Below are 27,206 nucleotides of genomic sequence, written 5' to 3'. Positions count from 1 at the left end.
TGCCCTCCCCACCCCGGTTGTCAGGGGCACCTGAGCGGACCCCACTCCCTGAGGCTTGGCTCCACTCGGAGTCACTATTTCCAGATGCAAATAACAGCCATCGCATATGTGTCCCTTCCTAGAACATAACACACGTATCAGCCAATGAACTAGAACTTCTTCTGGTCTCTGATCTAACCTAAGAGACTGTGACGGCCTGGTGACCTTCAGAATGAGACGTGAAAGAACATTACTCATGACATCGTGGTGTGTTTCTGGGTAAAACTGAAAACACCAGCGCTCTCGGCCCCTGGTCGGCCCTTGACAAACCATCAATTTCAGAACTGTGAAAATGTCAAATGGGGGGCGGTGGTCAGATGAGAGAACCAAGGGAGGAAGGACCTGGGCAGGGCTGCCCAATGGTTGGTCACCCCTGGGCTAATAGGCAGTTTGGGTATTTTTACCTTCTTTTAATCTTGGGGATAAAATAGGGGACCATCACACACACAAAAATCTCAGTTCCTAGCTTTTCTTGAATAGTGCCCAGGTTCACGAGGCCTTTGGCGGTAGCCGCTCCCTCAAAATAAGGCCTCTGGGCTCAGGGCTGGAGTGAGTGTGCCCCCAGCAGTGCATGGGTTTGCTTTCTCCCCTCTGGGAAGTGAGGCAACCTCCTTCACCAGCTCCCCACTTTCCACAGCGTGGACCCCACTCCCCCCATCACTTCGCCCCCACTCCTTTTGTTCTTGTGAGTTTGCTCCTTCTATAAATAAGCCTTTCCTGGCTGCCCATGAGGTCCTGGGGGAAGCAGACCCGGTGCGGCTGAAGCAGCTGTGTGTCACTGCGCTACTGACACCCTGGGCCAAGAGCCGGTTTTGAGGACCACTTTTCCTCCTAGAGACCCCCCTCCTACTGGATGTTACAGCCCGGGCCCAGCCGGCCAGGAGGCAGAGGGGGCAGAAAGGTCACCTGAAAGGCTGGGCCTGGAGACCGGGCCCCAGGTCCCTCCCCAGCCTCATCGCTCCACACCCTGAACAGCTGAGCAGGAGGAAGGCAGGCCTTCCAGAGAGGGCACAGCTGACGGGGGGGGGGGTCCCCCCAGGACTAAGGAGAGTCTGGAGCTGCTGCCCACTCCCCAGGCACAGGCAGGCCCAGCCCTAGGCTCAGAAGACTGGAGGGGTCCAGCCCAAAAGGGAACAAGCCACTGTACATGGACATTGGGGGTCTCCCAAGGAGTAGGAGCCCCTAGATCTGAATCTACAGCGGGGAAAACGATGGTGAGCATTCAAGTCCCTGTTCAATTTCTGTGACCGAATGTGGGAAATCGGGTGGCAAATCAATTCTACCCACTGCCTTCCCAGGTCGATGTGCCGTGAGGAGCAAATGGCATCCAACAGGTGACCAGGGACTGCAGAGACAGTGAAATGTCACCCAGTGTCCCAACCACCAAGTCGTACCCCAAAACCACCAGAGGACAGCACGGTGATGTCCCCGGGAGGCAGACGTCAAGTCTGGGGGACAGAAGTCTCAGGGACTGAGGACTCTGGGGTCCAGGGAGACCAAGGGGCACAGGCAGGGGCTGACACTGCAAGGCCCCCACCCGCGGGGCTCCGGCTACCTGTGGCCTTCCCTGGGGCCCTGTCCCCGCCGCCCTACTCCCGAAACCCTCTCCCCCCGCTCCTCACTGGGCCGCTGCTTGCTTTTGCTCAGGCCTCGTCACCTCTCCCTCGTTTCTTTCCTAGTCGCACTTCCTGTTGTCTGAGACCATTGTGCCTGCCTGTCAGTCATCAACCCCTCCTCTTCCAACAGGAGCTGCACACGAGGAAGGGGCGGAGCCAGGGCTTGCCTGTCTTGTCACTGAGATGTTCCTGGCACCTAGAACGTGTCAGATACATGGGTCTGCCTCTGTACAAAGTGCACTGATCCAAAAAATTTAAGAATGAATGAACGTACATGGGACAGAGAAACATGCATACAGAACCATGGTTGGCCTTAAACATACCAATTTCTGCACTGGCCGGGTGGCTCAGCTGGTCGGAGGATGGTACCATACACAAAAAGGCTGTGGGCGTCCGATCCCCAGTCAGGGCACATACCCTAGGTTGCAGGTTCGAGCCCCGGTTGGGGTGCTTATAGGAGGCAACCAACTGATGCTTCTCTCTCACGTTGATGTTTCTCCCCCTCCTCCTTCCTCTGGGTCTAAAGTTAATAAGCATCTCCTCGCTGAGGGTTTTTCAAAATCACCGGTTTGGGTTTTGCTGAGACTGTTTCCTTTGCTGGGAAACTCTGGGGTTTGGAATCAATGTTCAAACGGCAGCTTCAGCCATGAAATGTTTACCGAAGACAACGGCGAATCCACATGAAAATGAATCCTAACACAATGGTGTTCCTACAAAAGGACAAACTCCGGTGATCGTGATAAACCACAAATAGCAGTTAAAACACCAATTGCTCACAAAGCCAAGCGAGGCCAAGACTCCCCTCAATCCACAATGAGTAGAATAAAAGGCTACGTCTCTTGGCAACAAGAGAGGCGGTGAGGGGGACGGCCGGCCGACAGACCAGCCTCAGGAGGGGCTGTGAACCTCCGGCCACGGTTACCCTCATCTTTCAGCCAGGCGGTTCCGAGAGTCCAGCCCAGGGCTGTGTCCTCCTATAATTTATTATCCATCCCAATGAAGCTAAATCAAGGTTGCCCTGGTGACGGTGGGACTCTTCCTAGGGCTGTGGCGACATAATTAGTGTTGGCTTGGTTACCAGATGCTTTCAATTTGGAGAGTGCGGGCCATCGATGCAGCTATAAGCCTCAAGAAAAAATTCTAACGGGCTTTGGGAAGATGGAGATAGTTACAAAATCTACACACGAGCATTCCCCGCAGACTTGCGTGTGAGAACTCGAAATGGGAGTTAGCTGAGGGGGCCTTCGGCAGGTCAATGGTCAGACAAACGGTCAAGTGCATGACAACCCAGCAATACTACCCAACAAGGAAAAGACTGATAGCACAGCAACTTGGAAGGATCTCTAGGAATGAGGCTGAATGGAAAAGGCAATTCCAAATGGCTGTGGACTGCACTATTCCATTTGCATAACTCTTCGGAAACAACAACGTTCTGGAAATGGTGCACAGATTCGTGGTTGCAGGGAGCTGAGGTCAGGGCGGAAGGAAGGAGAGTGAGGTGCTAAGGGGATCAGCAGGCGGGGGCCTGTGGTACTGACACGGTTCAGACCTTCGGCTCAGTGGTGCACACTTGAACCTGCGCAGGTGAGAAAAGTGCCCAAAACTTAGCACACACGCTCTCACACAGGCAGACGCATCAAGTAAACTTGGGGCAATGCGGCTTAGTCGTACGAGTTGGTCGTACCAAGGTCAATGTTGTGGCTGTGATATTGTTTCCGCTGGGGTGGAAACAACTACTTCCAACAACTTTGGGTGAATCTACAAGTGTCTCCCCCAAGTTTTCCATTTCAGCAGACTGGCCACAGGTGCGCGGATTCCACAGTTTCTAGGTGTGTCTGGGAGGGTGTTTGTGGGTGGCTTTGGCATTTCAGTCAGTGGACTCAGTAACAGGGACAGCCCTCCCCAAGGTGGCGGCAGCGTCCAATCCCCTGGGGGCCCGGATGGAACTAAGGTGAAGGAAGGAGGAATTCACCCCGAATTTCCTGCCTCCCTGTTGGGATGGGCCATGGCATCTGCCCCGGGCCCTGCCCCAGCCCTCAGGCTCAGACTAAGTGAGGCCAGCGGCTGTCCTGGGTCCCCAACTTGCAAATGGCAGGCCAGGGGACTTCTCAGCTGCCACTGTCACGTGAGCCAACTCCTCACATGAATTTCTTTATATATATAGTAAAGCTCATGTTTATAATAAATCAATCTCTCTCTGTGTATGTCTATGTGTATATGTGTGTGTGTGTACATAATACATATGTATATACACATACACAAATATGTAGTTGTTTTTCTGGAGAACCCTGGCTAATATAACACCTTATACTGTATATAAGGATACAACAGATGTAAACAACTTCAAGATCAGAAAAATAAAATGTATTTTTAAAGAAAGAGGTACTGAGTTCTAATTCTACATTACCTTTGTTTTTAATATAATGTATTTAACTGTAATTTCTACAATTCCTTTTTCACCATGGCTACAAGCAGATCCCACGGCCCGGCAATTCCTGCTTCAGGGAGGCTGTGGCAACCGCGGCGGGGAAGTGAATCCTGGAAGAATCACCAGCCCAGGGGAGCGTGGAAAAATGGAGAAGGTGGGAATTATAACTCCCTAGTGCATCAACCCTTCTTCCTTTGCTACCAAACGCTTTTCTTTATCACCGTCCTCCTGCACCTGTGGACGGCTGCTTTTAGGACAAGAGGCGCACGCTGGCCTCACCTCCCAGACACCGTGTGCTGTGCTTGGGGGGCGCGCACCAGGGAGAAAAGCAGGCGAAGCTCTCCAATCAGAGGAGGACCTTGGGCAAGGCAGTAGTGGGTGGGCATCTGCTCTCCTCCAAACTGCCTGCCCATGTGACAGGTCCCCTGAGGCCACCCGTTTTTCGTTCTGGGGGACACGGGTACATAACACACAGTCTGGGCAGGGACTAGAGAGATGAGCGATTGGTGTTCAGATCACAGGTGCAGCAAGGTCAAGGCCAGATGGGCGGTCCAGCTGACTCGGATGAACCGCGCTGTCTCTGTGGGGAAATGCCGTGCTCATGGGAAAGGACTTAGGGTCAGGAAAACACTGGTGTGCGCGTGGGGACCCTCGATGCAAGCCACGTTCATACATACTTCATGGAAGACATTTCTCCGGTGACGTGCCTGATGTGGCTGGACGGAAGAGCTCACGTTTCTCAGTAAACAGCCTACTGTGTTCACCTCCTTTTGTTGCGACATCAAAGCCATGGATCAGGTTACCCACAATCCTCTATTTCGGGAGGGCTATTCAAAGATGTACTTGAACCAAAAACGAGCAGGATATAGTCTTTACCTCTACTGTCCAAGGTTCTCCTCCATCTGCCCTCTCTCCCTCTCTCCTTTTCCTTTATCCTCACCTGAGGCCAGGTGTGTTGATTTTAGAGAGAAGGGAAGGGAGGGAGAGAGAGGGGGAGAGAAACATGGATGGGTTGCCTCCTCCACGTGCCCTGACCAGGGCTGAACCCACAACGCAGGTACATTCCCTGACCGGGAATCGAACCTGCAACCTTTCGGTTTACAGGATGACGCTCCTGCTGAGTCACACCGGCCAGGGCCCTCTCCTTCTCTTTTAATTGTTAGTATCATTCTAAAGTTAAAATGTCATGTAAAACAAAAACTCCACGATTAATGGAGGGTAAAGAACACAGGGTGCAACTTGATGCCAGGACCTACCAGCCCAGCAACTTTGGAAAAGTCATGGACCCTCAAGGTCTCAGCTTCCTCACCTGTAAAGGGGGGATAACAGTCGGCCTGTCTCCGAGACACAGTCCTCGGGAGTGAGAGAACCTATGTCACGTGCTCAGAGCGAGCGCCCCGAGCCCTCCTTCATCACTCAGCAGTCCAGAAAGAGACGGTCAGGCCTATCTGTGTGCATGTGCCTGTGAGCACGTATGATAATGCCATGAGAGCAGACGCTGGCCAGACTGTGACCGCCCAGCACACATTTCCTGCTCCCTGTCTCCCATAACTTTTTGTATGAGAATTACTTCTTGGGTCCCATTGCTGGGACAGAGGAGCTGAGTCTTTCTGGTCCTGGCCAATCAAAACGCTGCCTCTCTGGCTGCTGACGACAGAGCAGAACAAAGAGGTGGAGGACGGCTGGGATGACGTTGCACTGCTCCAGACCTGCGCACTGGTGAGGTCGGGACTCCTGCCGCAGGAGTGCAGGAGACCTCCTGGGCTCAGGCCTCACACCCATGGCTTCCGAGCTTAACCACTAGCCCTTGGATACCCTGTAGGCCCACGGTCCTTCCAAGGAAGGGCTTCTGGAGTTGTTTGTTATTGTACCTTGTCACTGAAGAACAATTCTTAATGATTCAGGTGGCATTTCAAACCATCAGAGAACTGCTGGGTTACTCGGGAAATAGTTTTAGGAAAGCTAGTTACCCACTTCCTGTGTGTGTCGGGGGGAACTTACAGCCATCAAATGAATTCCAGAACATGGACTGTATGAAGAGGTGCACATGACAGGGGGAGATTCCTGAGGTCACGTGATCTTGGGAAAGAGGGGGTCTGGTGATTGGTTCCAAGGTAAGCCCACAAAGAAAAACATTCGTAGGTTTGAATACACAGAAATTAAAAATTTTCTAAGTCAAAAAGGTGAAAGAGTTACACGATCTGAAGAGAAACTAGAGCATAGGCCAAAAAAATAAAATTAAAAAACAAATAACAATTCAGGACACGTATGTAAGCGACATAAGCTGCCAGACTCAGAGCCATAATAAATGAAGAACTCTTACAAATCAGTGAGATAAATAGTGAAATCTCAAAGTGGGTACAGGTCCCAGTCAATTCACAGAAGAAAAATTAGAAATGGTGCATATTTATATTTATACATAAATATAAAACTATATACATAAATTGCTCCTTTCCTACCCTTTCATGCAGAACAGGGAACAGGGAAGCAAGGCCTGAGGTTAAGACCAGGAGGAGAGAGCCTTTCCAGACTGGGCGCGGGACTTTCTTTGGGGTCTGGACCCGCAGGCTTGTTGATTCTTCTCCCCAGTCACTCTGCCTCCCCCACACAAGGCCTTGCACTGGAAACAGAGGGTCAGAGAAAATGTCCAATCCCATGGAGGTGGCCAGAGTTTACCATGTTTACAGCATTTAGTGTTTAGGAAGTAAGAAGCTGATTAAGTTGTGGGTACAAGTCAGCAAGTCACCCTTTCTGATAGAGATGGGGCTCCAGGCTGTGAGGATTCTTCGTAGTCTGGGGCATGTACTGTACACGCCGGGGCTACTCTGTGTCCATCGTGTTGGGATGCAATCTGGTCAGTGTGGTCCAGGCCATACTGAACAGCAAATAACAAGATGAAACTCTCGTGGTTCATTTTTGGAACTTGTAGGTGTTTCAGCACTGAAACTGGGCCAACTTACACCAGCCTCGCTGGCCTTGGCGGGTATGGGATGTCGAAGCTGTAGCTGCCCGTCTGGACCCAAACAGCATGGCCCCGAGAAATGGAGGTCTGCCCTCTTTTCTGGCTACAGAAAAGCTTCGGTGGAATCAGTACAGCCCCTGACCTCTCAGAAATGAGAGCCACAGGCTGAGCAAGTTCATGAGCGGCTGGGGAGGAAAAGCACGGCTCTGAAAGGTAGCCCTGTGTCATCTCCAATATAAAGAAACAATGCTCATGTCCCCATACTCAGCAGTCAGTCCACCGGACCCTTACCAAATGCGGCCAGACATACGTCAATCTCTGCCCCAGCCGGATGCACAAATTACGTAGTACCAGGAGCTAAGTTATGGTATGGAATGATGATTCTATGCAACAGTTTGATGATCCCCTACAATGTACATAGCACGCTGTCTACAACTTTCCTAGATCTAAAAGCTAATTCTCTTTTTAAATTGAAATTGAGACCAAAATTGTTTTGAAGCACTTATCATATATATATATATATATATATATATATATATACACACACACACACACACACACACATTAGTATATTGGCACTTAAAATTGACTTACAAAACTGATTTTTAAAAATCCAGGAGAGAAAAATCAATGCAACAAATGCTAAAATAAAATCGTTACTAAACAGATTCCTTCTACAACAGCACTACACTGTGATCCTTAGAAATATTCTAATAACCGATTTACAAAAGTCGTACCAGTGTTCATTTGCGAGGATTTTTAGAAAGGAGTCAACTTTAATTCCCTAAACAACCGTGAACTATCAGAATAAATCCAAGGACACAATCAAATGATGTTTAAAATCACCTTCATGCAAAATCAAAGCCTATGTATGACCTTTGTCAAAAAGGTTTGCGTTTCGTTACTCACCAGCTGACAGCCTTCTAGGGAGCTGACGAGCTGAGCGTTCTGACAGGACAGGATGGAGCCAGCCAAATTCAGCATCACGCACACTGCGGAGAGCAGCATGAAAAAGGTTATCTGGAAGCGAACCAAAGAGAAAATTGATTATGCACCAGGAGAGGCACCAAGGAAAAAGGATTTGGCTGTAAAAAAAAAAAAAAAAACAACTTTCAGTTGATCAAGTAATTCCATGTGCTGCCCGTTTTAAAGGAAAGCCTTGTTTCTCAAAAGTTCAAACTCTTTTCCCTTAAATCAAAGAGAAAAAAGGCATTGTTAGTGACCAAGATTTGATCTGAAATCTGTCGTAAAATATTTTAGAGGCTAAACTTGAAAATACTCTATGTTACAGTCTCAGAACAGTTTTAGATAGTCTCAAAAATAGCAATCTATAAATTACTAAAGAAAATCAAGTGAAAGTTCATTTCTTAGAAGGCCTTGAATATTTTCACTTTTTGTTATTCAATTCCAGTTGTCTCATTTTTTTCCCTTTGCCGTCCTCGGCCCAGCCTACCCTTTACTCCGAAAGTCAATCCCCACAGATGTCCACGTCCACAGGTCATTTATACATGTTCTTTGACACATATTTATCCCTTCTTTCCACCAACATCCCCTGCTCCTCGCTCCTCTGGTCACTGTCAGTCTGTTCCAAGTTTCTGTGTCTCTGGTTCTAATGTATTTCTTTTACTGTATTTTTAATGGAAAGCTTCATACCTACATAAAGCCAGAGGGGGCCGTGTACTGAAGCCCCAGGTACCCATCAGCCACGCTCAACAATTAATCAACTCAGGATCAGTTGGGTTTCATTCGCACCCACTACCCTGCAGGAATTTCTGCAGCAAGTATCAATATTATATGGTTTCATTATTAAACATTTAAATGTCTGTTTCTAAAATAGTAAACTTTTAAAAAACATAACCACTGTCACCTTTATAATCCATTGACATCAAATATTCAGGTTTTATATTTCTTTGCTTATCTCCAACTGTTTCATACTTTGAACCAGGTTACATCAGATATAAAGGCGTTCCATACTGAATATTAAATATTTCTAAATTTATGGGTGTGCCCCCTCCAATGTTCCTTTTTCTTCCTTGAAATGTGCTGAAGAAACCAGTTCAACTGTCAGTTTCCTGTGCCCTAAACTTTGCTAACTGCCCCCCATCTTTTTATCTATCTTCATCCTCTGTATTTCTTGAAATTTGGAGGTTAGATCTAGAAGCTTAATCAACTTTGTAAAGCGTTACACACAAAAAACACAGTCCTTAAAAGGGAGAACACTGATGACTTTGACACATTAATATCCAATCATCTGTATGACAAAAATAAAGTGGAAATGTGAGAAGGTATTTGCAGTAGATATAACAACAGTAATATGCAGAACAAACCAATAGAAAGGTCTAACAGATTTTTAAAAAGCCTGATGGCAAAAAAAAAAAAAAAAAAAAGAGCGTGAGCAAGAGCAGATGCTTAATATCACTAGTAAGCAAGAGGTTCAAGTCAATATTACAATGAAGTACCATTTCATTCCCACACAATAGCTATAGAGGTCAAATTTCTTAAGGTGCAGAAGGGCGGCTCAGGGAAGACTCTAAAATGTGGACAAGAGTGTAACTAGACATACCCTCAAGAGCAAGTGGGCAGGGACTGCGTCAAGACTGTTTTGTTTCTGGCCAGAGAAACTCACACTGGCCTATGAGCTGAACATGCCTGCAGACAGCAGAAGATTAGAAATGACCTAACCTTTAGCGGATGAATGAACAAACCGTTCAGCTTTCCCCCATGAAAGAACAATGAAAACGAATGAATTCGATCTACCTGGCTAAATCTCAAAGACAATGTCAGGTAAAACAGCCTGTTGCAGAAGGATACAGTATAGGACCAATTTTTAAGTTGGAAATGCTCACGAACCACTACCATAGGATGTTCATGTATATACGTACATATAAAGGATTAAATCATACAATAGTATGATACCTACCACCTTTAGACACCTCTGGGAAGGGTGAGAAGATTTAAGGGCTTGATCTGGTCTGTGAAGTTTATTTTAAAAACTGAAGCAAAATGGTAATTCAGTGATGGTAAATTATTAACACCTCTATGAGAAGAGTGTGGCAGGAGATCTGTGCGTCTGACGTAACAGATAACGGGTGCTGGGTTGATTAATTTTCACCAAAAAGATGAAAATGCCAGCATTAGAACTCAGCAGAGGGGAAGGCAGTCAGTCAGTGAGGCAAGGGGGCCAGTGAACAGGATGCTGAGCCAGAAAGAAAAGGCAAATGAGGAGGGTCTTTCTTCAAGAACCAGGTATATTCCACCAATCAGACAAATGCAAATTCTAATTCAACACAATTAAATAAAACCCAGTGACCTATCACGTCCCTCCATTCCACCACATACCCACCATAGACTCTTCTGGAATATTTCCAGGTGAAGGTGATGATCAAGTTTGCATTGTATTTTTTTCATGGTTAATTTGCAGTATCTTCCACCCCTAAAACAATTACACTTATTCACCCACTGAATATTTATTTGCTGGGTGCCTGTAAATAAACAGCGTTCTGCCAGAAGCTACGGAGGAACGGAGGAGACCACGGGCTGTTTCCTGCAGGTTCATTTAATCCATGACTATCACGTGCTTATTAAATCCATATGACTATGACGTGCTTATTATTTTCCCCACTTTACAGATACAGTGAAATTCCGAGTGTACAACCAGACCCCAAATCACCATGCTGACCTGGCACGGGCCACAGTTCAAATTCATGTGCTAACCTCAAAACCTAATACCCTTTTCACTACCCTACAGTGACCTGTCAAAGCCCGAGGGAGACCTATCATCTACCTTTCCTGCTCTTACTGTTCTATATGGGCTATACCTACCATATACCACAAATTACGTTTTTTCATAAAACCGTATGATAGACTAGGAGAATATTGTCATAACTTTTAAACCAGTGATTCTAATTCTAGGAACAATCTAAAGCAAGACAATGAAAGAAAACCTTTAAATTTTTTTCGACTGTTCCATACCAAAAGAAATTAAATTTTTTTTTTAATTTAAGGAACAAAGTACTAATTAAAATCCTGGACCAAGATGGAGGTGTAGGTAGACACACTGTGCCTCCTTGCACAACCGAAACAAGGACAACAACAAATTTAAAAGCAAAAAAACCCACCAGAACTGACAGAAAATTGAACGGCATGGAAGTCTGACAACCAAGGAGTTAAAGAACCATTCATCCAGACCTGTAGGAGGGGTGGACACAGGCAGCCGGGTAGAGGACTCTGGGCAAAGGGGCAACTGGAAGACTGGGGGTCCCACATGCCCATGCAGATAAACCGGGAGGAACAACTGGGAATTGAGGCAGACTACGCAACCCAGGGTTCCAGCACGGGGAAATAAAGCCTCAAACCTCTGATTGAAAACACCTGTGGGGGCTGAGGGAGCGGGAGAAACTCCCAGCCTCACAGGAGAGCTCATTGGCGAGACCCACAAGGTTCTAGAACCTACACAAACCCACCCACCTGGAATCAGCACCAGAAGGGCCCAATTTGCTTGAGGGTAGCCAGGGGAAGTGACTGAAAACCAGCAGAAGGGGAGCAAGCGGCGTTGTTCTGACACACAGCATCAGAACGCTGGGACGTGGGTTACCCTGCTCTGGGGAACATGCAAGGCTCCAACCCTTACTACATAACAGGCAGGCCAAGACAAAAAAAAAGAGGGGGGGGGGCAAATGAAAGAACAGATCAAAGCTCCAGGAAAAAATACAACTAAGTGATTAAGAGATAGCCAACCTATCAGATGCAGAGTTCAAAATGCTGGTGATAAGGACACTCCAGGAATTCAATGGGAACTTCAACAGCATAAAAAAGACCCAGGAAGAAATAAAGTTCAAATTATGTGAAATTTTAAAAAAATCTATAGGGAACCAACAATGATGGGCAGGAAATAAGGACACAAATCAACGGTTTGGAGCAGAAGGAAGAAAGAAATATTCAACCAGAAAAGAATGTAGAAACAGGAATTCAAAAAATGAGGAGAGGCTTAGGAACCTCCAGGACATCTTTAAATGTTCCAACATCTGAACCATAGGGGCGCCAGAAGGAGAAGAGGAAGACAGAGAAATTGAAAACTTATTTGAACAAATAATGAAGAAGAACGTCCCCAATCTGACAAAAAAAATTTCAGAAAGTCCAGGAAGCTCAGAGAGTCCCAAAGAAGTTAGACCCAAGGAGGAACACACCAAGGCACATCATAATTACATTAGCCAAGATTAAAGATAAGGAGAGAATCTTAAAAACAGCAAGAGAAAAGGAGACAATTACCTATAAGAGTTCCCATTAGACTCTCAGCTGATTTCTCAAAAGAAACCTTACAAACAAGGGGCTGGAAAGAAATATTTAAAGTCATGAAAGGCAAGAATCTACATCCAAGATTACTCAATGCAGCAAAGCTGTCACTTAGAATGGAAGGGCAGATAAAGTGCTTCCCAGATAATGTCAAGTAAAAGGAGTTCATCGTCACTAAGCCCTTATTATATGAAATGTTATAGGCACTTAGGTAAGAAAAAGATAAAAAATATGAACACTAAAATGACAGCAAACTCACACCTATTAACAACTGAACCTAAAACGAACAAACAAACAAAAAAACCAAACAAAGCAAACAACTAAATGAGGAACAGAATCACAAAAATGAAGATCACATGGAGGGTATTGCGGGGAGGAAGAGGGGGAAAAGGTACAGAGAACAGGTAGCATAAATGGTAGGTAGAAAATAGACAAGGGGAGGTTAAAAATAGTTCAGGAAATGTAGAAGCCAAAGAACTTTTATGTATGTCCCATGGACATGAACTAAAGGGGGGGGTGAATGAGGGTGGGAGGGAGTGTGCAAGGCAGAGGAGAATAAAGGGGGGAAAATGGGACAACTGTAATAGCATAATCAATAATATATATTTAAAAATATTCCTGCTCTGATAAAAAATAAAATACAATCCTCCATACCAGGCACTGTGCCGGGAACTGTACATACACTTCCATATCCAGCTGTCACGTGACCAGCACCATACAAGCATCCATCAGCCCACCTCGCAGGCGGGGAAATGTCTGAAAGCAAGTTAGGTAACCTGCTGAAATTCCTGCGGCTAGTTAGGTGGGGCCAGAATCTGAAGCCAGGTGATTACCTGCTTCCCAACAAGTCAGTCACTAAAGGTTTTATCAACTGTCCTGTGACCCCCAGTAAGAGAAACATATTTTACATCATGAACCAACCTGCACACACACATATATATGGAAGCAAAACTTCTACAAAACTCTAGTTACTTGAATATGCAGCATAAGTTGCCTTTTTAAAAAACGCTGGTTTTGAGTCATGAAATTTCTCATGACTTATGATTTAAAAAATGCACAATGCTTAATTCCTTCAAAGATACAGTATTTATTATAACTATAGTACAAAAAAATCTAAATGGAACTACAAGGTTAACCACAGAGCTGAATAATTATGCACGTAAAAAAACTTATTTGGAGAAAACACAATTTTCTTAGAATGATGTATGTTTATATAGGTAAACAACATATAAAATAGTTGTTAGGACCAAGAAGGATATGAGCAATTATATTTTTGTTAAGTTATATAGGTTTTTATTTTTCCTTACAAACGGGTAGTTAAGAGGTCATGTAATAGCCACTTTGCTTTTATTTTCTTGGCACCAAAGTGCTTTACTGTGTCTTTTGTTCAGATCACGATGCAAAGTTTTCCAATTAGTTCTGTAAAGCTAGCTAAATTTTTACACCAAAAAACCACACGCACAGTAAAACAGAATAAATGCTCTCCTCGTATTTTTTATAAATGAAAATTGGGAACCAAATACTTTTTAACGGTTAAAAAAAAACCCCACACACTAAAGTTTGCAAACATGTCCGGAAGCCACACACATGTAAGCGTTACAGAAATGGGCTCCTCCTGCCCACACCCCTCGAGGCCTGGGCCCTCTGACCCCTGCCCCGGGACGCCCCGGGACTTCCCGGACTCTGAGACTTCAAGAGGAGGAGGCTGGAGCGGTGGCCGGGGGTCTGGCTCGGTCCTCCTCATCTGCCAAAGCCTCGCAGTACTGGGCCGGCCAGTCCTTGGGGTCCTGGTTGTGGACCTTGGCCACGAACTTGAGCACTTTCATCTTGCTGGTCTCCAGGTTGGTCCGCGGGCCCCACTGCAGCTCGTAGTCCACCGGATCTGTGTGGGGTATCCGCCGGTACTCCAGGTAACGCTGCCGCACAAACTCTTCGGTAATGAGTTTCTTTGGGTCTCCGAAAATTAGGTGCTTTTTTGTGGGGTACACCCCGAGGCGACGCAGGAAGTCCCAGACTTCCGTCTCCTTGACGGTGTTGCCCTTCATGAAAATGAGCCCCAATACGATCATGAGGAGGCCGGTGGTGGGCGTGCCCTGGTCGCCCCTCACCTCGGCGTCCTCCTCCACGGGCTCCAGATTGTTGATGAGGATGTAACTGTTGCTCTTGGGCTCCAACTCCACCAACTTGTACCCGAACACGTACTCCAGGCGCTCGGCGGCCAGTCTGAGGAGGTCCGGGAACACATCCTTGTAGTCCCCGATGACGTGCTTCACGATGTCGGTCCGCTTGATGGGGATCTTCTTTTGGTCTTTGATCAGCAAGAACTGCACCAGCTCCGCCACCTTCAGCTCCAGCTGCTTCTGGGTCCTGGGCCCCACCGCGGGGCCAGCCTCGGCCCGGCGGGCGCCCTGCGACGAAGAGCCGCGAGGCTCCTGGGAACCGTGGGCCCCCCGAGACGTGCTCGGGGCCTCCTCAGCGACGCCGCTCCTCGAAGCCCGGCTGTCGCCGCCGCGGCCCCAGTCCCGCTCCGCCTGGGAGCTGGGGCGGCCCCGGCTCCGCGGTTTCTGCAACATGACACCAGTGGGGTAAACCCGGCGTGGACTTCGGCGATACAGCGAGCAGCTCTCAGTAACGGGTAGCGGAGACAGGTCGGCAGCGCGGCAGGGATTGTGGGTCGGCGCAGGGTACGTCTGGGCGGGGCCACAGGGGGCGCGCATTGCGTCACAGAGACTGCGCGATACGTTGGCAGCGGAGAATGCGCGTTGCGTCAAGGGGGCGACGGCGAGCGTGCTCGGCGACTCCGCTCCTCCGCGCATCCGTGCTGTTAACCGCGGTGGTACCTGTTTGACTGGAATTAAAATTGTCGCCTTGACCAAACCATGCCTGTGGAGGACCGGCGCCAAAACTCCTGAACAAGTGTGCGGCTGAGTTCAGGCCCAGGACAGTGAGATAGAGGACGAATATCAGAAGCATTAAAATCGGGAATGTTTTTAGATGGAGGGAACGTAATGAATGGGAGAAAAATAAGGTAGAGAGGAAGGCAAGAGCCTAAAAGCATTTTAGGCTATAGAAAGCATTTCCTTCTACACAAAGCTGGACTAACGTGAATAAAAAAAGACCTAGGGGACGTCCGGTTTGCTTTGCTTTCGCTGCTCCCTCCCTTGCTCAAGTTTAAACTCTCCTAATCATTACCCCCAGTTACCTTCTCATGCCACTAAGAGTCTTAAAAAGGAATGCCTGGTAAAAGCAGTCTTGGCTCGCTAACAGGACTTTTCCCCACCTTTTCACTGTTTCAGTATTTATGTTTTTGCACTATACGCCCATCAGCTAGACAACTACAACCGAACCATCCCTTAAAGCACATTTCAATGAAGTGTTTTTGCTTAATCAATGAGTTTACCTTTAGGAAAGCACCTGATCACGTAAACTGCCTAGGGCCCACAACTATAATTATTGCAGAAATGGGTAAGAAGGATACTACAGAAACGCACACTCTTGAGAGATTACCATTTAATGTTGGGCATAGCTAATCAAGTATTGCAATAATGTGGATCTCTTAAATTTCTTTATTTTTACTATGTATCAGCCTTACGGATCGATGAGAAAGAAAAGGGAACCCAAGGGTATCTGTCATCCCTCATCTGTCATGTGTGCAATTTGTGTGTGTGTGTGTGTTTTAATTGTGCAACTCGAATAGACAACATGAGCCATTTCATTAACTCAAACTATCTGAAATCTGCTGCTATTACGCAGATCTTAGCAAATGTGCTCCTTTTCTATTTTCTGACTTGCAAAGAAGAAACTGAATTTCCCTGTCTTTTTTTAAAGCTGCCCAGAAAGTGGATAAACTCTTTAATGAACCAAATCAAACTCAGAATATTAATGCAAATATATTCAAAGGAAAGCAATTCAAAAAATACATTGTTTGAATAATAGCATCCAAACACAATCTTATTACAAATTTCATTAAATGTCAGTCACATAAATTTTTGTAATTCAATATGAAATGCAATCTTATAATGGCACTAGAATTGCAATATGAAATGCAAGATGATATTCTGTTATCATGCAAGTATGCTAGCTAAAATCTGGTAAACAATGAGTAATAACTTTCTGTTTATACAAGATCTAACAATATACCCCCAAGCATCAGCCTTTATGACAGAGGCCTACTAAGAAAAACAAATACATCATCATGACATTCATTTTTTTCAATGAGAAAATTCATCTGCTTCAATGTACTTGCAAATTAAAATTTGGACTCAAGTTCAAACAATGCTCCCGCAGTGAGAATTCTGCAAAAACTCTCCCCCTTTGAAGGATCAGTTCTACCCTCAGTTAAAAAAAAAAAAGCAGCAGCCAGGAGATAATAGAGAAATGGAAAATAAGATGAAAGCCACTGCCCACCACTGGGCTGCTATTTCTGTTTTTTTCTTGCTAAGGTGTTCACTTAAATTACTAGGTAGGCCCTGGGTCAAGCCACCCCCTGCAACTGTGTGAATGAAAATCAGCAGTGTCCGTCAATGGCATCTTTAGCCAGACAGCAGATTGTCATACTCAACATAGGTGAGAAATAGTAATAATTTTAAGTCTTTAAATGCCTCTCTTCACTGTGTCCAGAAGAATGTGAGGGGGAAAAAATATGGACAGAAACTGACTGTACTAGAATGAAGGCGAGGCATTGCATGGAGGAGTCATACAGACCCACAGTCCACCTTAGACACACGAAGTCATGGTGTTTGGGAGCAAACTGTTGTGGTGATAATGTTAATAACAGGAACACTAATAATAACATAACTAACGATAACTACTGATTATTACAAAGGGAACTGTGGGGCAGACCCTATTCTCAGTGGTCTACAATGTATTACTTCATTTAATCCACAACAAACTTAGGAGACGTGCCCTTATTGCTTCTCTTTTCACAAAGAAGAAACTGAGGCACCGAGAAAACTGTTTTGAACTGTTTTGCGGCCCTAAGGAAGTACGCAGTGGGTCCGGATGTGTACAGAGGCACTCACTCTGCCTCCCAAGACTTAACCTGATGCAGAAAGAACACGGGTACAGTTTCTGTGAAAAAGTAAAGGTCTGGGAGTTGGACAGACCTAAACCATACACCTTTATGATATTGCAAAAGTTACCTGTACTCCCTTCTGGTTCCGAATCAACAAAATAAGAGCCAGGCTTCAGGGGACTGAGTGAGACAGGTTTGCCACGTACCTACTGCAGGGCAAGGACAGGGCAGTCGATAGTGATTTGCTTCTTTCCAGGGAGGTTACGTTAAGGAAAATATCTGAGGGCTTCACAAAGCTATGTGTAGAAACATGTTTACTGCAGGAAACCATGTGCATACACAAATATTGGGGAAACGTCTGAAAATAAATATGGTATAAAGTTATCTTTTTATTTTATTTATTTATTTTTAGACAGAGGGGAAGGGAAGGAGAAAGAGGAGAGAAACATCAGTGTATGGTTGCCTCTCACGCGCCCCCTACTGGGGACCTGGCCTGCAACCCAGGCAGGTGCCCTGACTGGGAATCAAACCAGTGACACTTTGGTTCACAGCCTGTGCTCAATCCACTGAGCTACACCAGCCAGGGCTACAGTTATCTTCTTTTAAAAATGAAATTCAATGTTTATTTTCTTGCTTTGGAAGATAAATGAGAAAACATATTTTCAATCACTGTTAACATCACAGTTACGCCCTGATGCTGAAGTTATCCACGTGCAAATTTTCAGTAAATTCAGTGTGATTTGAATATGACATTTGCGACTTTTCATCCGGCATGTGAATAAAGACGAGTGGTTAAAAAAAAGAGAAATGTTTTCAAATACATCATCTTAATGACATTAACATTTTTCTTACTAGACCCCCCAAAAAATTTAAAAATTTTTTAATTAAAAATTATTTGAGGCACCCTGGGCTGGGTAGCTCAGTGGATTAGGGCATTATCTGGATATGCCAAGGTTGTGGGTTGGGTCCCCGGTCAGGACTCATACAAGAAGCAACCGATGAATACATCAATAAGTAAAACAACAAATCAATGTTTCTCTCCCTCATTTTCTCTCTCTTTCCCTTATTCTCTCCCAAATCAATGAATAAACTAAAAATTTTTTAAATTCTTTGAGGCCAACACTAAACTAGTTAAGATTTCAAATGCACTGAACAAAGAAATGCCTACTACTAATTAATTGCTCTTTAGATGTCTCTAAGTAATTAGTTGCTTTATTTCATCGCCTTGATAGCACATGCCTGCCAAGAAGCTCTGTCTTTACTATTTACTGAATTCTCCTCTTCATTCCCTGCTATTTCTTGCAAAACTGAAGGAAGGCTTTATATTTTCTGACATTAACCTCACGGGAAAAGCAAGGACGTCTCGGGAAGAAAAGCAATGGTACAACCACGCCGCCCCCGCATATGAAGTCGCTTTGCTGCCTGTCCAGTGGAGCAGACTGGACGGCCTGTGAGCAAAAGGGTCAGAGGTCTGCAGGGGCAGATGCTATTTGGGTGGGTGGGTAGTCGGAAAAGCAATCCAGAGTTTGTTTATATATATTGTAAATACATACACACACATATATTTTAACCTCACTTAAGGATTTTTTTAAAAGATTTTATTTATTTATCTTTAGAGGGGAAGGGAAGGAGAGAGGGAGAGAAACATCAATGTATGGTTGCCTTTCATGCGTCCCCTGCTGGGAACTGGCCTGCAACCCCGGTATGTGCTCTGACTGGGAATCGAACCGCGATTGTCTGGTCCGCAGGCCCGCACTCAATCCACTGAGCTACACCAGCCAGGGCAAGGACATTTTTTTAATTATTAATTTTAGAGACAGAGAAGGGGAGGCAGCGAGAGAGGAAGGGAGAGGGGAAAAAGAGAGGGAGGGAGGGAGGGAAACATCAATAATGATCAGTTGCCTCTTGTACATGGCCTACCCAGGGATTGAACCCACAACCTAGGTATGTGCTCTGAGTGTGAATCAAACCCTCAACCTGCTGGTGCACAGGACTAAGCTCCAAGCACCTGAGCCACCCGGCCAGGGCAGCCATGCAGATATTGGAATGGTTACAATAAAGCCCCTGTGTCCACTCACTCCTAACAAAGATCCATTCGGGGGAAATCACAGATAAAGGGCCGCCCAAGAATGAGAGGCTGTCCTTCCTGAAAGAACACTGATTAAGTGGCCACAGAGCTGTCCTTGGCTGGTGCAAGGGGGTGAGGAGGCGGGACTTAATGACGGCTCTTTCCGAGCGTGGCAGCAGCCGGATCTAGAAGCCTACTCTTAGACTCTCTTTTCTGGAAGTATACATCTGCCAACTACCCGGGGCCTTTTCCTTACGCAAATCATTAAGATCTGTTAAGTTATAAAATTACAAACACATGAAGTCCCAACAGTGGCCAATGTGTCTCCTTTTATTTGCTTAGTTCCCCCCCTCGGAGACTGAGGTCGCCGCTCTGCCCTGCTTTCCCGCCTGCACGCGATTCAGGCCACCATGGCGACGGGGTCAGCGCTGGCTCTGGGGTTGGTGTATGTTCTCGCCGAGCTAATAAGTGAGGGGTAGGAGCCTAGCCACCTCTGCCTTGCCCTGGAAACAGTCTGCCTCGCAGGGAAGCCGCCTCATTTCTTGGAGTCGGGAGGCTGGAGCTGCCAGGTTTCCTGGAACATCTGCTGGTGACACGAGTTACTGAACGTGGCTCCATTACTCTTTGAAGTGACACAGCTCCGTGACTTCTAGGACACTCTGTGGTAATGAATCTTCAACAGTAGCTAAGTATCTCGAGGAAGCGGGGGCGCTGGCCATTCCTGCTGTTCCCTGGCTTCACCTAACGAGATGTCCCATAGCCCTGGCTGGGTGGCTCAGTGAGTTGGAGCGCTGTCCGGTACACCAAAAAGGCTGCAGGTTCGATTCCTGGTCAGGGCACAATACTAGACTGTGGGTTCGTCTCTAGTCCAGGCGAGGCAACCAGTCGATGTTTCTCTCACACTGACATTTCTCTCTCTCTCTCCCCACACCCTTCCTCTCCCTCTCAAAACAAAACAAAACTGACACCACCCCCATCCCTACACAACCTATATCATTGTACAACGAGACAACCTGGTTTGGCCAGCCCCGTTGCCCCTCCCCCACAAGGGAAACCAGTCTCACTGGGTCCGCTTCCGGCTCCTCCTGTGAATCTTCAAAGGCCTGAAGGGGTTTACAGTGGTCCCGGCCACCAGCCAGCCCACACCAGGGAAAACCCTGCCCAACCCAACGACCCAGAGAAGCGGGCTCACACGCCACCAGCTCAGATGTGCAGGGGTTTGAAAGGAAAAAGAGCCAAACTCTGGAACAGATGGCTACTCTGGAGCAGAGCTGATAGAGGAAAACAGAAATAGGCTGTACAATAAAACACAGCGAGAACAGAAGGAGGTATTATTACAGCAGCACAGAACGCTTCTAGAGCAGCATAATGCTTTTTAAATGTAACAAGTTCGCAGAAGTACTGTAGCGGAGCACTGTCCCCGCTGAAAGCCCAATGACTTTTTCAGGAGGCCCTGCTGAAGGCTGTGTCTCAGTGAAATAGAAATCACAAGGGAAATAGCGACACAGGGTAGAAGCAGGAGGCATAATTTGCAAATGATACAAGTTGGGGGATAAGAAGAAAGCCTATGACAGAGCAAAGAAACCACATCAAAGAAAAAGCAACTCCAGGCCCTGGTCAGATGGCTCAGTTGTCCCCCAGAGATCAAGGTTATGGGTTTGAGCGTAGTCCCCGATAGGCCAAGGTTGCGGGTTTGATCCCCAGTCAGGGCACATACAAGAATCAACCAACGCATGCATCAGGAAGTGGAACAACAAATCCATATTCTCTCTCTGTCCCTCCCTCTCCCCCTACCTTCCCTCCCTCCCTTCTTCCCTTCTTCCCTCTCTCTCTCAAATCCATAAAAAAAATAAAATAAATAAAAGCAACTGGTGTCTTCCATTTGAAAGGGCTCCGAAATGGCAGAATTGACACACAGCTTGGCAAAATTTCTGAATGTCAGGAAGGGAAAGAAAAAATCATACAAGCTTCCAGATAAAAAAGAGCAAGCTGTTTGCAGAAACAATCAGTTTCGTGTCGCGTGTCTCCACGGCAATCTTGGAAACTAACAGAAAAGGAAATGGCACCGGGTGAGTAGGGAGAAGAACAAACTGCCATCCAAGAACGTCCCCCCGGGGCGGGACATTATTATGTCCGGACACAGAGTGGATTATAGGACGTGCCGAGTGGCACGCATGCTCCCCGGGTGTCCTCTCTGAGAACATTCCAGCAGGTGCTCACCCAAAAGCTAACTGAACAGGAACCCGAAGGGAGTGAAGACAGTGTTGGGAGCAACAGTGAGCATGATCTAATAATATTTATTTTTACACCTTAATGGACAATGATAAATGTAAATATAAATTGTATTACGATTGTTGCTATGGATTTTTAAAAAAAGATCTTATTTATTTTTAAGAGAGGAGAAAGAAGAAAAGAGAGGGACAGAAATATTGATGTGAGTGAGAAACATCAATCAGTTGCCTCTCTTACAGACCCCCAACCGGGAACTAAACCCACAGCCCCGGTATGTGCCCTGACTGGGAATCGAACCGACAACCTTTTGCTTTGTGGAAAGATGCCCAACCCACTGAGCCACTGTGGTCAGGGCAGGATTCTTGAAATAGAAGAAAAACCTGGGTTCAGCCTGGACCCAGCCCACCTCAGCACACCCCAGGAACAGGGGCAAAATGAGGAAGATGGAGTGAAAGAAAACTGGTCCTCAGGGTCTGTCCCAAGTGGGGGTGAGGTTAAGGGGGCACTGCTAATTATTTAGGTTGGAGGGGGTGCTGTTTATCAAGCCCTGACCTCTCCGTCCCAAATCCAACGCTCTCCCGTGCTATAAGCTGCTTGTGTTTGGTTAGGTGACCTCCCGTTGGGTCCTTCCAATAAGAGGCATCTGGAGGAGGCTGAGAAGAGGCGCCGGGCAGAGGGCAGGGGGCAGGCCTTGCTCCTTCCCATGTACTTGCTGTTCCTACAGTGCGGGCCCAGCAATACCCCCGCTTGCCTCCCGCTTCTCACACCACCAACCCTGTGCCCTCACAAAGGCAGGGACAAGAGGGAGGCCCGCTCCAGCCAGCGTCAAAAGGATGACCAGGGAACATGATGCACAGTGTTTGCTGCACTTGGGAACAGATGAAATGGGCAAATTCCTAGAAAAGCGTCATCCGGCAAAACCCAAGCAGGAAACCCAGGAAGTGCAGGCGGCTACAGGGTCTGTCCTTCCCAACTTCCCCGCAAGGGGAACCCTGGCCCAGACACGCCCCTGGTGGAGGCTCCACGAACACTTAAGAGAAGCAACATGGGCCTTAAATAAATGCCTCTGGGGAAGAATGAAAGGGCCCACTCCCACTGTTGTAGGAAGAAAACCTAAGCTTAATATAACAATCTGACATGGACATTTTGAACATGAAGATACAGTGGGAAGCCTTGAGCCCCCTACAGACGAAATCAAGAGATGCAGCACAAGAGACGCAAGTTCAGTCCGGGAAAGCGGGCTGGTGTGAGATCAGTCGCGGGGGTCACGGTACCAGCAGAATGAAGGACATCTCCCCAGTGGTCACCTCAAAGGAGAAAGAAACGCCACAAGAGAAAATGCAACCTCTCTCCATGCTTTTTATTTAATTTTTTAACTTTATTTTTAATTGTATTTTGTTACAGAACAGACCCATGGAGGGGACACTGTTATCGAACGGGCCCCGCTTCTCCCAGGGTCCCCCCCCCCCCCGTACTAGGTTCACCTGGCCTGCTGCCAGGCAATTATAGCTCTCAATGTCAGAGATTGGTGAAAAGGAAAGGAATTATTTATTCGAAAGTTATACAGACTTAAGAGTAGTGACTTAATGTCCTCATTAAAATCCTAAAGTCCCTTAAAACACCCACAAACACACACAGTCCTTCCTTCCCTGCTTTGCCCAGTTTGGGGTACCGTGTCCCAGGAAAAGAAGTAATAATCCGTGGCTCAAGTGGGTTCTTCCCAGTAGTCCGTGCTCGGCTGGTGGGCCTCCCTCAGTTCCCAGCACCATCCGCTGTGTCACTGGGACCTCCAGTTCTCAATCCAAACCCAAGTGGCACCTTCTCCTGGCCACCAGCAAGAGTCCCTTCACCCCTTTTCTTCCCGCAGCGTCTCTCCCACATTCTTCCGAACTGCTCAGAGAGAGCTCTGCATGGCTGCTACACCTTGCTCTCCAGCTTCCTAAACTGCGTGGAATGGGAGACCCACAGCAGCTTGGTTCCGACTCTTGCCAAAGCTGAGTGGTCCCCTAACCTTGCAAGGCTGCCGAGCCTGGGTTTAAATCCCAGAGCCAATCTTCCTCTGTGCCCCATTTCCAACTCCTCCCACAATTGGCTACCCCTGCCAGCATTCCCGTATTTTTACAGCATCCCCAGTATGTTTCCAGTTTTTCCCGGCTGTCACAGTGAGTCTGGGCAGGCGTGGCCCTGTGGTGTGGAGCCAATCATCTCCAAGCTCTCACACAGGCGCTATAACCAGGGGGAGCTGCCTCCCAATTGCATCCTGGGTGGAAGTCATGCCCCTCTCCCTGGCTCAAGGCATGGCCACAGCTATTCCGCATGCCCACGAAACCAGTCAAAAGTTATAGATATGTTAAATTCATGAGGTTATTTAAAAACTGTTGCTATGCAGAACAACTCTCAATGGCCCTGCTCCCTGTTCAGATTTGTGGGGGTGAGGACACCCTGTATTTTTAATATTTCCTGGACACCCTGAGTTCTGGACTCCTATTTGGGCCCCCCTGGCTGTACTGTGTTACACTTCTCCATTACCACTTATTCCGCTTCTACCCCCCCACCTGCATATCCATGATTTTTAAAAACCTTAACCAAACAAGAAATGTAGCAATTTCAACACAGAAGGACACTGAAACAGTCACTACAGAAACAGCTGCAGACCTCATGCTTTCTTATAAAATATTGAAAATGCTCCCCTGAAATTAGGAATAAGACAAAGCAGTCTGCTCTCTGTCATTTTACTGGAGGTCCCAGCCAGGGCAATAAGAAAAAAGAAATACAAGTTAGGAAGACTGAAAAGAAAGAAATAAGATTATCTGTTTTTCCCCCAAATGACATGATTTTATATGCAGAAAATTCAAAGGAATGTAATGTACAGATTAATCATGAAAATTAATACAAGAATCTATCAAAGTAGTTTAATACAAGGTCAGTGGTAGTAAATCAGTTTTATTCTATTTTGTGGCCAACTGAAAATGGAACTAAAATACACACCATATGTGCTACAGTTCCCCAAAGACAGCTGTCCCACTATGTCCCCTCCCACGTGTCCTGCTGGACTGTGGCGTGGGTGGCTGCTCCGCCCCTCAAGAGGTTGGGATGATGTCTCCGCCCCCTCCAATGTGGACATTGCAGCTTGCTTTGAGCAACAGACTGTGGAGAAGTGACATCCTGCACCTTCTGCTTTTGTCCCGCTGGAGCAGACCCTGTCCTAAGTGCTCTCCTTGCCGAGTGTGGAAGCCCAGCCCACGTTAGCCAGCGACTAAGTTCTGAATGTAAGAGTGAGGCCATGTGGACTTCCTTACCGCCATAATCGGGGCCCCATGACAGGGGGCACTCCAGGCAAGGTCAGAAGTAGTATCTGCAGGACCATCAGGAGTAATAAACAGTGGTTGTTCTAAGCCATTATGTTGTGAGGTGGCTTGTGGCAGAGCAGCAGAAAACTGAAACACTACGCACAACCCACCGAAACGACGATACACACATGCATATTCGACTGCGGTCTGATGAAGGACAGGCAGTGCCTCTATTCAGAAAATGAAAGTGAAACTGGGCAAAAACACCAAGAAAAAAAATTAAAAAATAAAAGATAATGATTAAATGATAAAACATTATTGAGAGACACCGAAGAGGACCTAAATAAGTATTTACAGACTGGAAGACACACACACTGGTAAGTATGTCAACTGCCTCCATATTGATCTACAGCTTTTACAGAATCCCATCAAAAATTCCTGCAGGACTTCTTTGTAAAATTTGACCAAGTGCTTGTAAAATTTACATGAGAATGCAAAAGGCTGTGGATAGCCAAACAATCTTGAAGAAGAAGAGCAAAGTACTTCCTCTGATGGATACCAAGACCTACTTACAAATTTATGGTCATGAAGGCAATTTGGTATTGACGCGAGAACAGACGCGAAGGCGGGACAACCCAGGAAGTGGCCGTGGACGCAGGAGGATGACATCACGCCGCGGTGGGGGAAGGGCTGTGCTTTGCGTAAGTGGCCCTGGGTCAGGTGGATATTCACATGGGAAAGTAAAACTCCATTTCCTGGCTACAAAAGCCAGTTCTCAGTAAATTTATAGTTCTAGGTATGGCAGGGAAAAATAATAAAGCTACTTAAAGATAACTCAGGAGAAACTCTGTGACCTTCAGGTAGCAAACTTTTCTTAAAATCAAGATATAGAAAGACCATTATGCACGCAAGGTGTACATGTGGGTGTATCTACATATGTGTGTGTTATGTGTATACACTACATATGTGTATTATGTGGATATGTATGTATAAGTATGTGTATGTACATATCTGTGACAAGTCACAGATAACTTGACAAAGGGCTTGTTTCCAGAATATATAAAGCACTCCCTAAAACAAATTTAAAAAATACAACACAAAGGAAAATGGGCAAGAGTTTTCATAGGTCCACGAAGAACAAGGGTGTCCAGATTCCTAACAAAATGTAAAATGGCGCTCACATTAAAAATCAAGCAGGTGCAAAATGCAACAGCGACGAGATACCACAACTTGCCCACCACGTGGCTGAAATGAAATGACGGCGACACAAGGTGCAGGTGGTGTGGGGAAGGAGCGAAGCACTCGGACGCTGCTGGGGGTTATGTACGGAGGGGGGCACCATGGAAAACTGATTGGCATTGTCTACTCAAAGTCCCTGATTTGCATCGGGTAAAAGCTGAAATCCTTAAAGTCATCCACCAGCCTGAGGACCAGGCAGCTCCTGAGCCGCCTCTAATGTCAACGCCTCATTGGTTCCTCCCACGCTCCCTCCAGCCACACATCTCCTTGCTGCTTCTGGAGTGTGCCCAGCATGCTGCTACCCCAGGACCTTTGCACTGGCTGTTCCTGCTGCCTGGAAAGTTGCTCCCCAGGTGGGTGGCCACACAGCTCACTCACCCACTTCAGGTCACCAGCACAACAGAGTGCCTCTCGCATTCTTTGAACACCACCGCATTCCTCCTATTCCTTATTATTATTATTATTATTATTATTATTATTATTATTATTTTAAGTTCTCACTCAGAGGTATGTTTCTTTATTTTAGAGAGAGAGTCAGGGACAAAGAGAGAGAAAGACTGTTTGGTTGCCTCCTATATGCACCCCCCCCCCAGGTATTCAACCCACAACCTAGTCATGTGCCCTGACAGGGGATTGAACCCACAACCTTCTGGTGCATGGAATGATGCTCCAACCAACTGAGACACCCGGCCATGGCCCAATTTCCTTTTTTTTCACTGTAACACCTGCATGTGCCATGTGATTTGTCTACCCATGTTACTATCTCCCTGAACTAGAATATGGCTTCATGAGAATGTCTGTTTTGGTCATTGTTCTATCCCAGTACCAAGGACATTTCTTGGCACATGGAAGGGGCTTGATAAAATTCTGCTAAAGACTGACTGCCTAAGAGACACCTGAAATGTTGATTGACGTTCTCTGTGCTTAGTTGGAGCTGGTACACTGGCTTGCCTCAGTGGCGGGTACCCCTGTGTCCCCAAACCTGCGGTATTTTTCATCTTAGCCATGGATTTCTACAGAAAGGAC

General features: G+C 46.6%; 2 protein-coding genes across 5 annotated transcripts in view; both read right to left on the bottom strand.

Annotated features, from left to right (window-relative positions):
• Positions 1 to 27,206, bottom strand: part of ENTREP2 (endosomal transmembrane epsin interactor 2) — a 187,124-nt gene that overhangs the window by 34,531 nt on the left and 125,387 nt on the right. For all 4 annotated transcript variants that reach the window (XR_008390399.1, XM_037145898.2, XM_053658904.1 and 1 more), the window contains exon 3: positions 7,955 to 8,065. Coding sequence is in view for 3 of the 4 variants with exons in the window: in XM_037145898.2 (XP_037001793.2) it covers positions 7,955 to 8,065 (111 nt within the window). In the remaining variant the exon portion in view is untranslated. The remainder of the gene's footprint in view (positions 1 to 7,954; positions 8,066 to 27,206) is intronic.
• NSMCE3 (NSE3 homolog, SMC5-SMC6 complex component) lies at positions 13,427 to 15,030 on the bottom strand. The gene has a single exon (XM_037145897.2). The coding sequence runs from the start codon at positions 14,908 to 14,910 to the stop codon at positions 14,029 to 14,031; it is 882 nt and encodes a 293-aa protein (XP_037001792.1). The 5' UTR covers positions 14,911 to 15,030; the 3' UTR covers positions 13,427 to 14,028.

The sequence above is a fragment of the Artibeus jamaicensis genome, unplaced genomic scaffold, assembly GCF_021234435.1.
Source record: "Artibeus jamaicensis isolate MK-2021 breed Jamaican fruit bat unplaced genomic scaffold, CSHL_Jam_final scaffold_612, whole genome shotgun sequence".
NCBI classification, from domain to species: Eukaryota; Metazoa; Chordata; class Mammalia; order Chiroptera; family Phyllostomidae; genus Artibeus; species Artibeus jamaicensis.
Note: the sequence above shows the minus strand (reverse complement) of the source record. Positions and strands in the feature narration are given on the sequence as shown.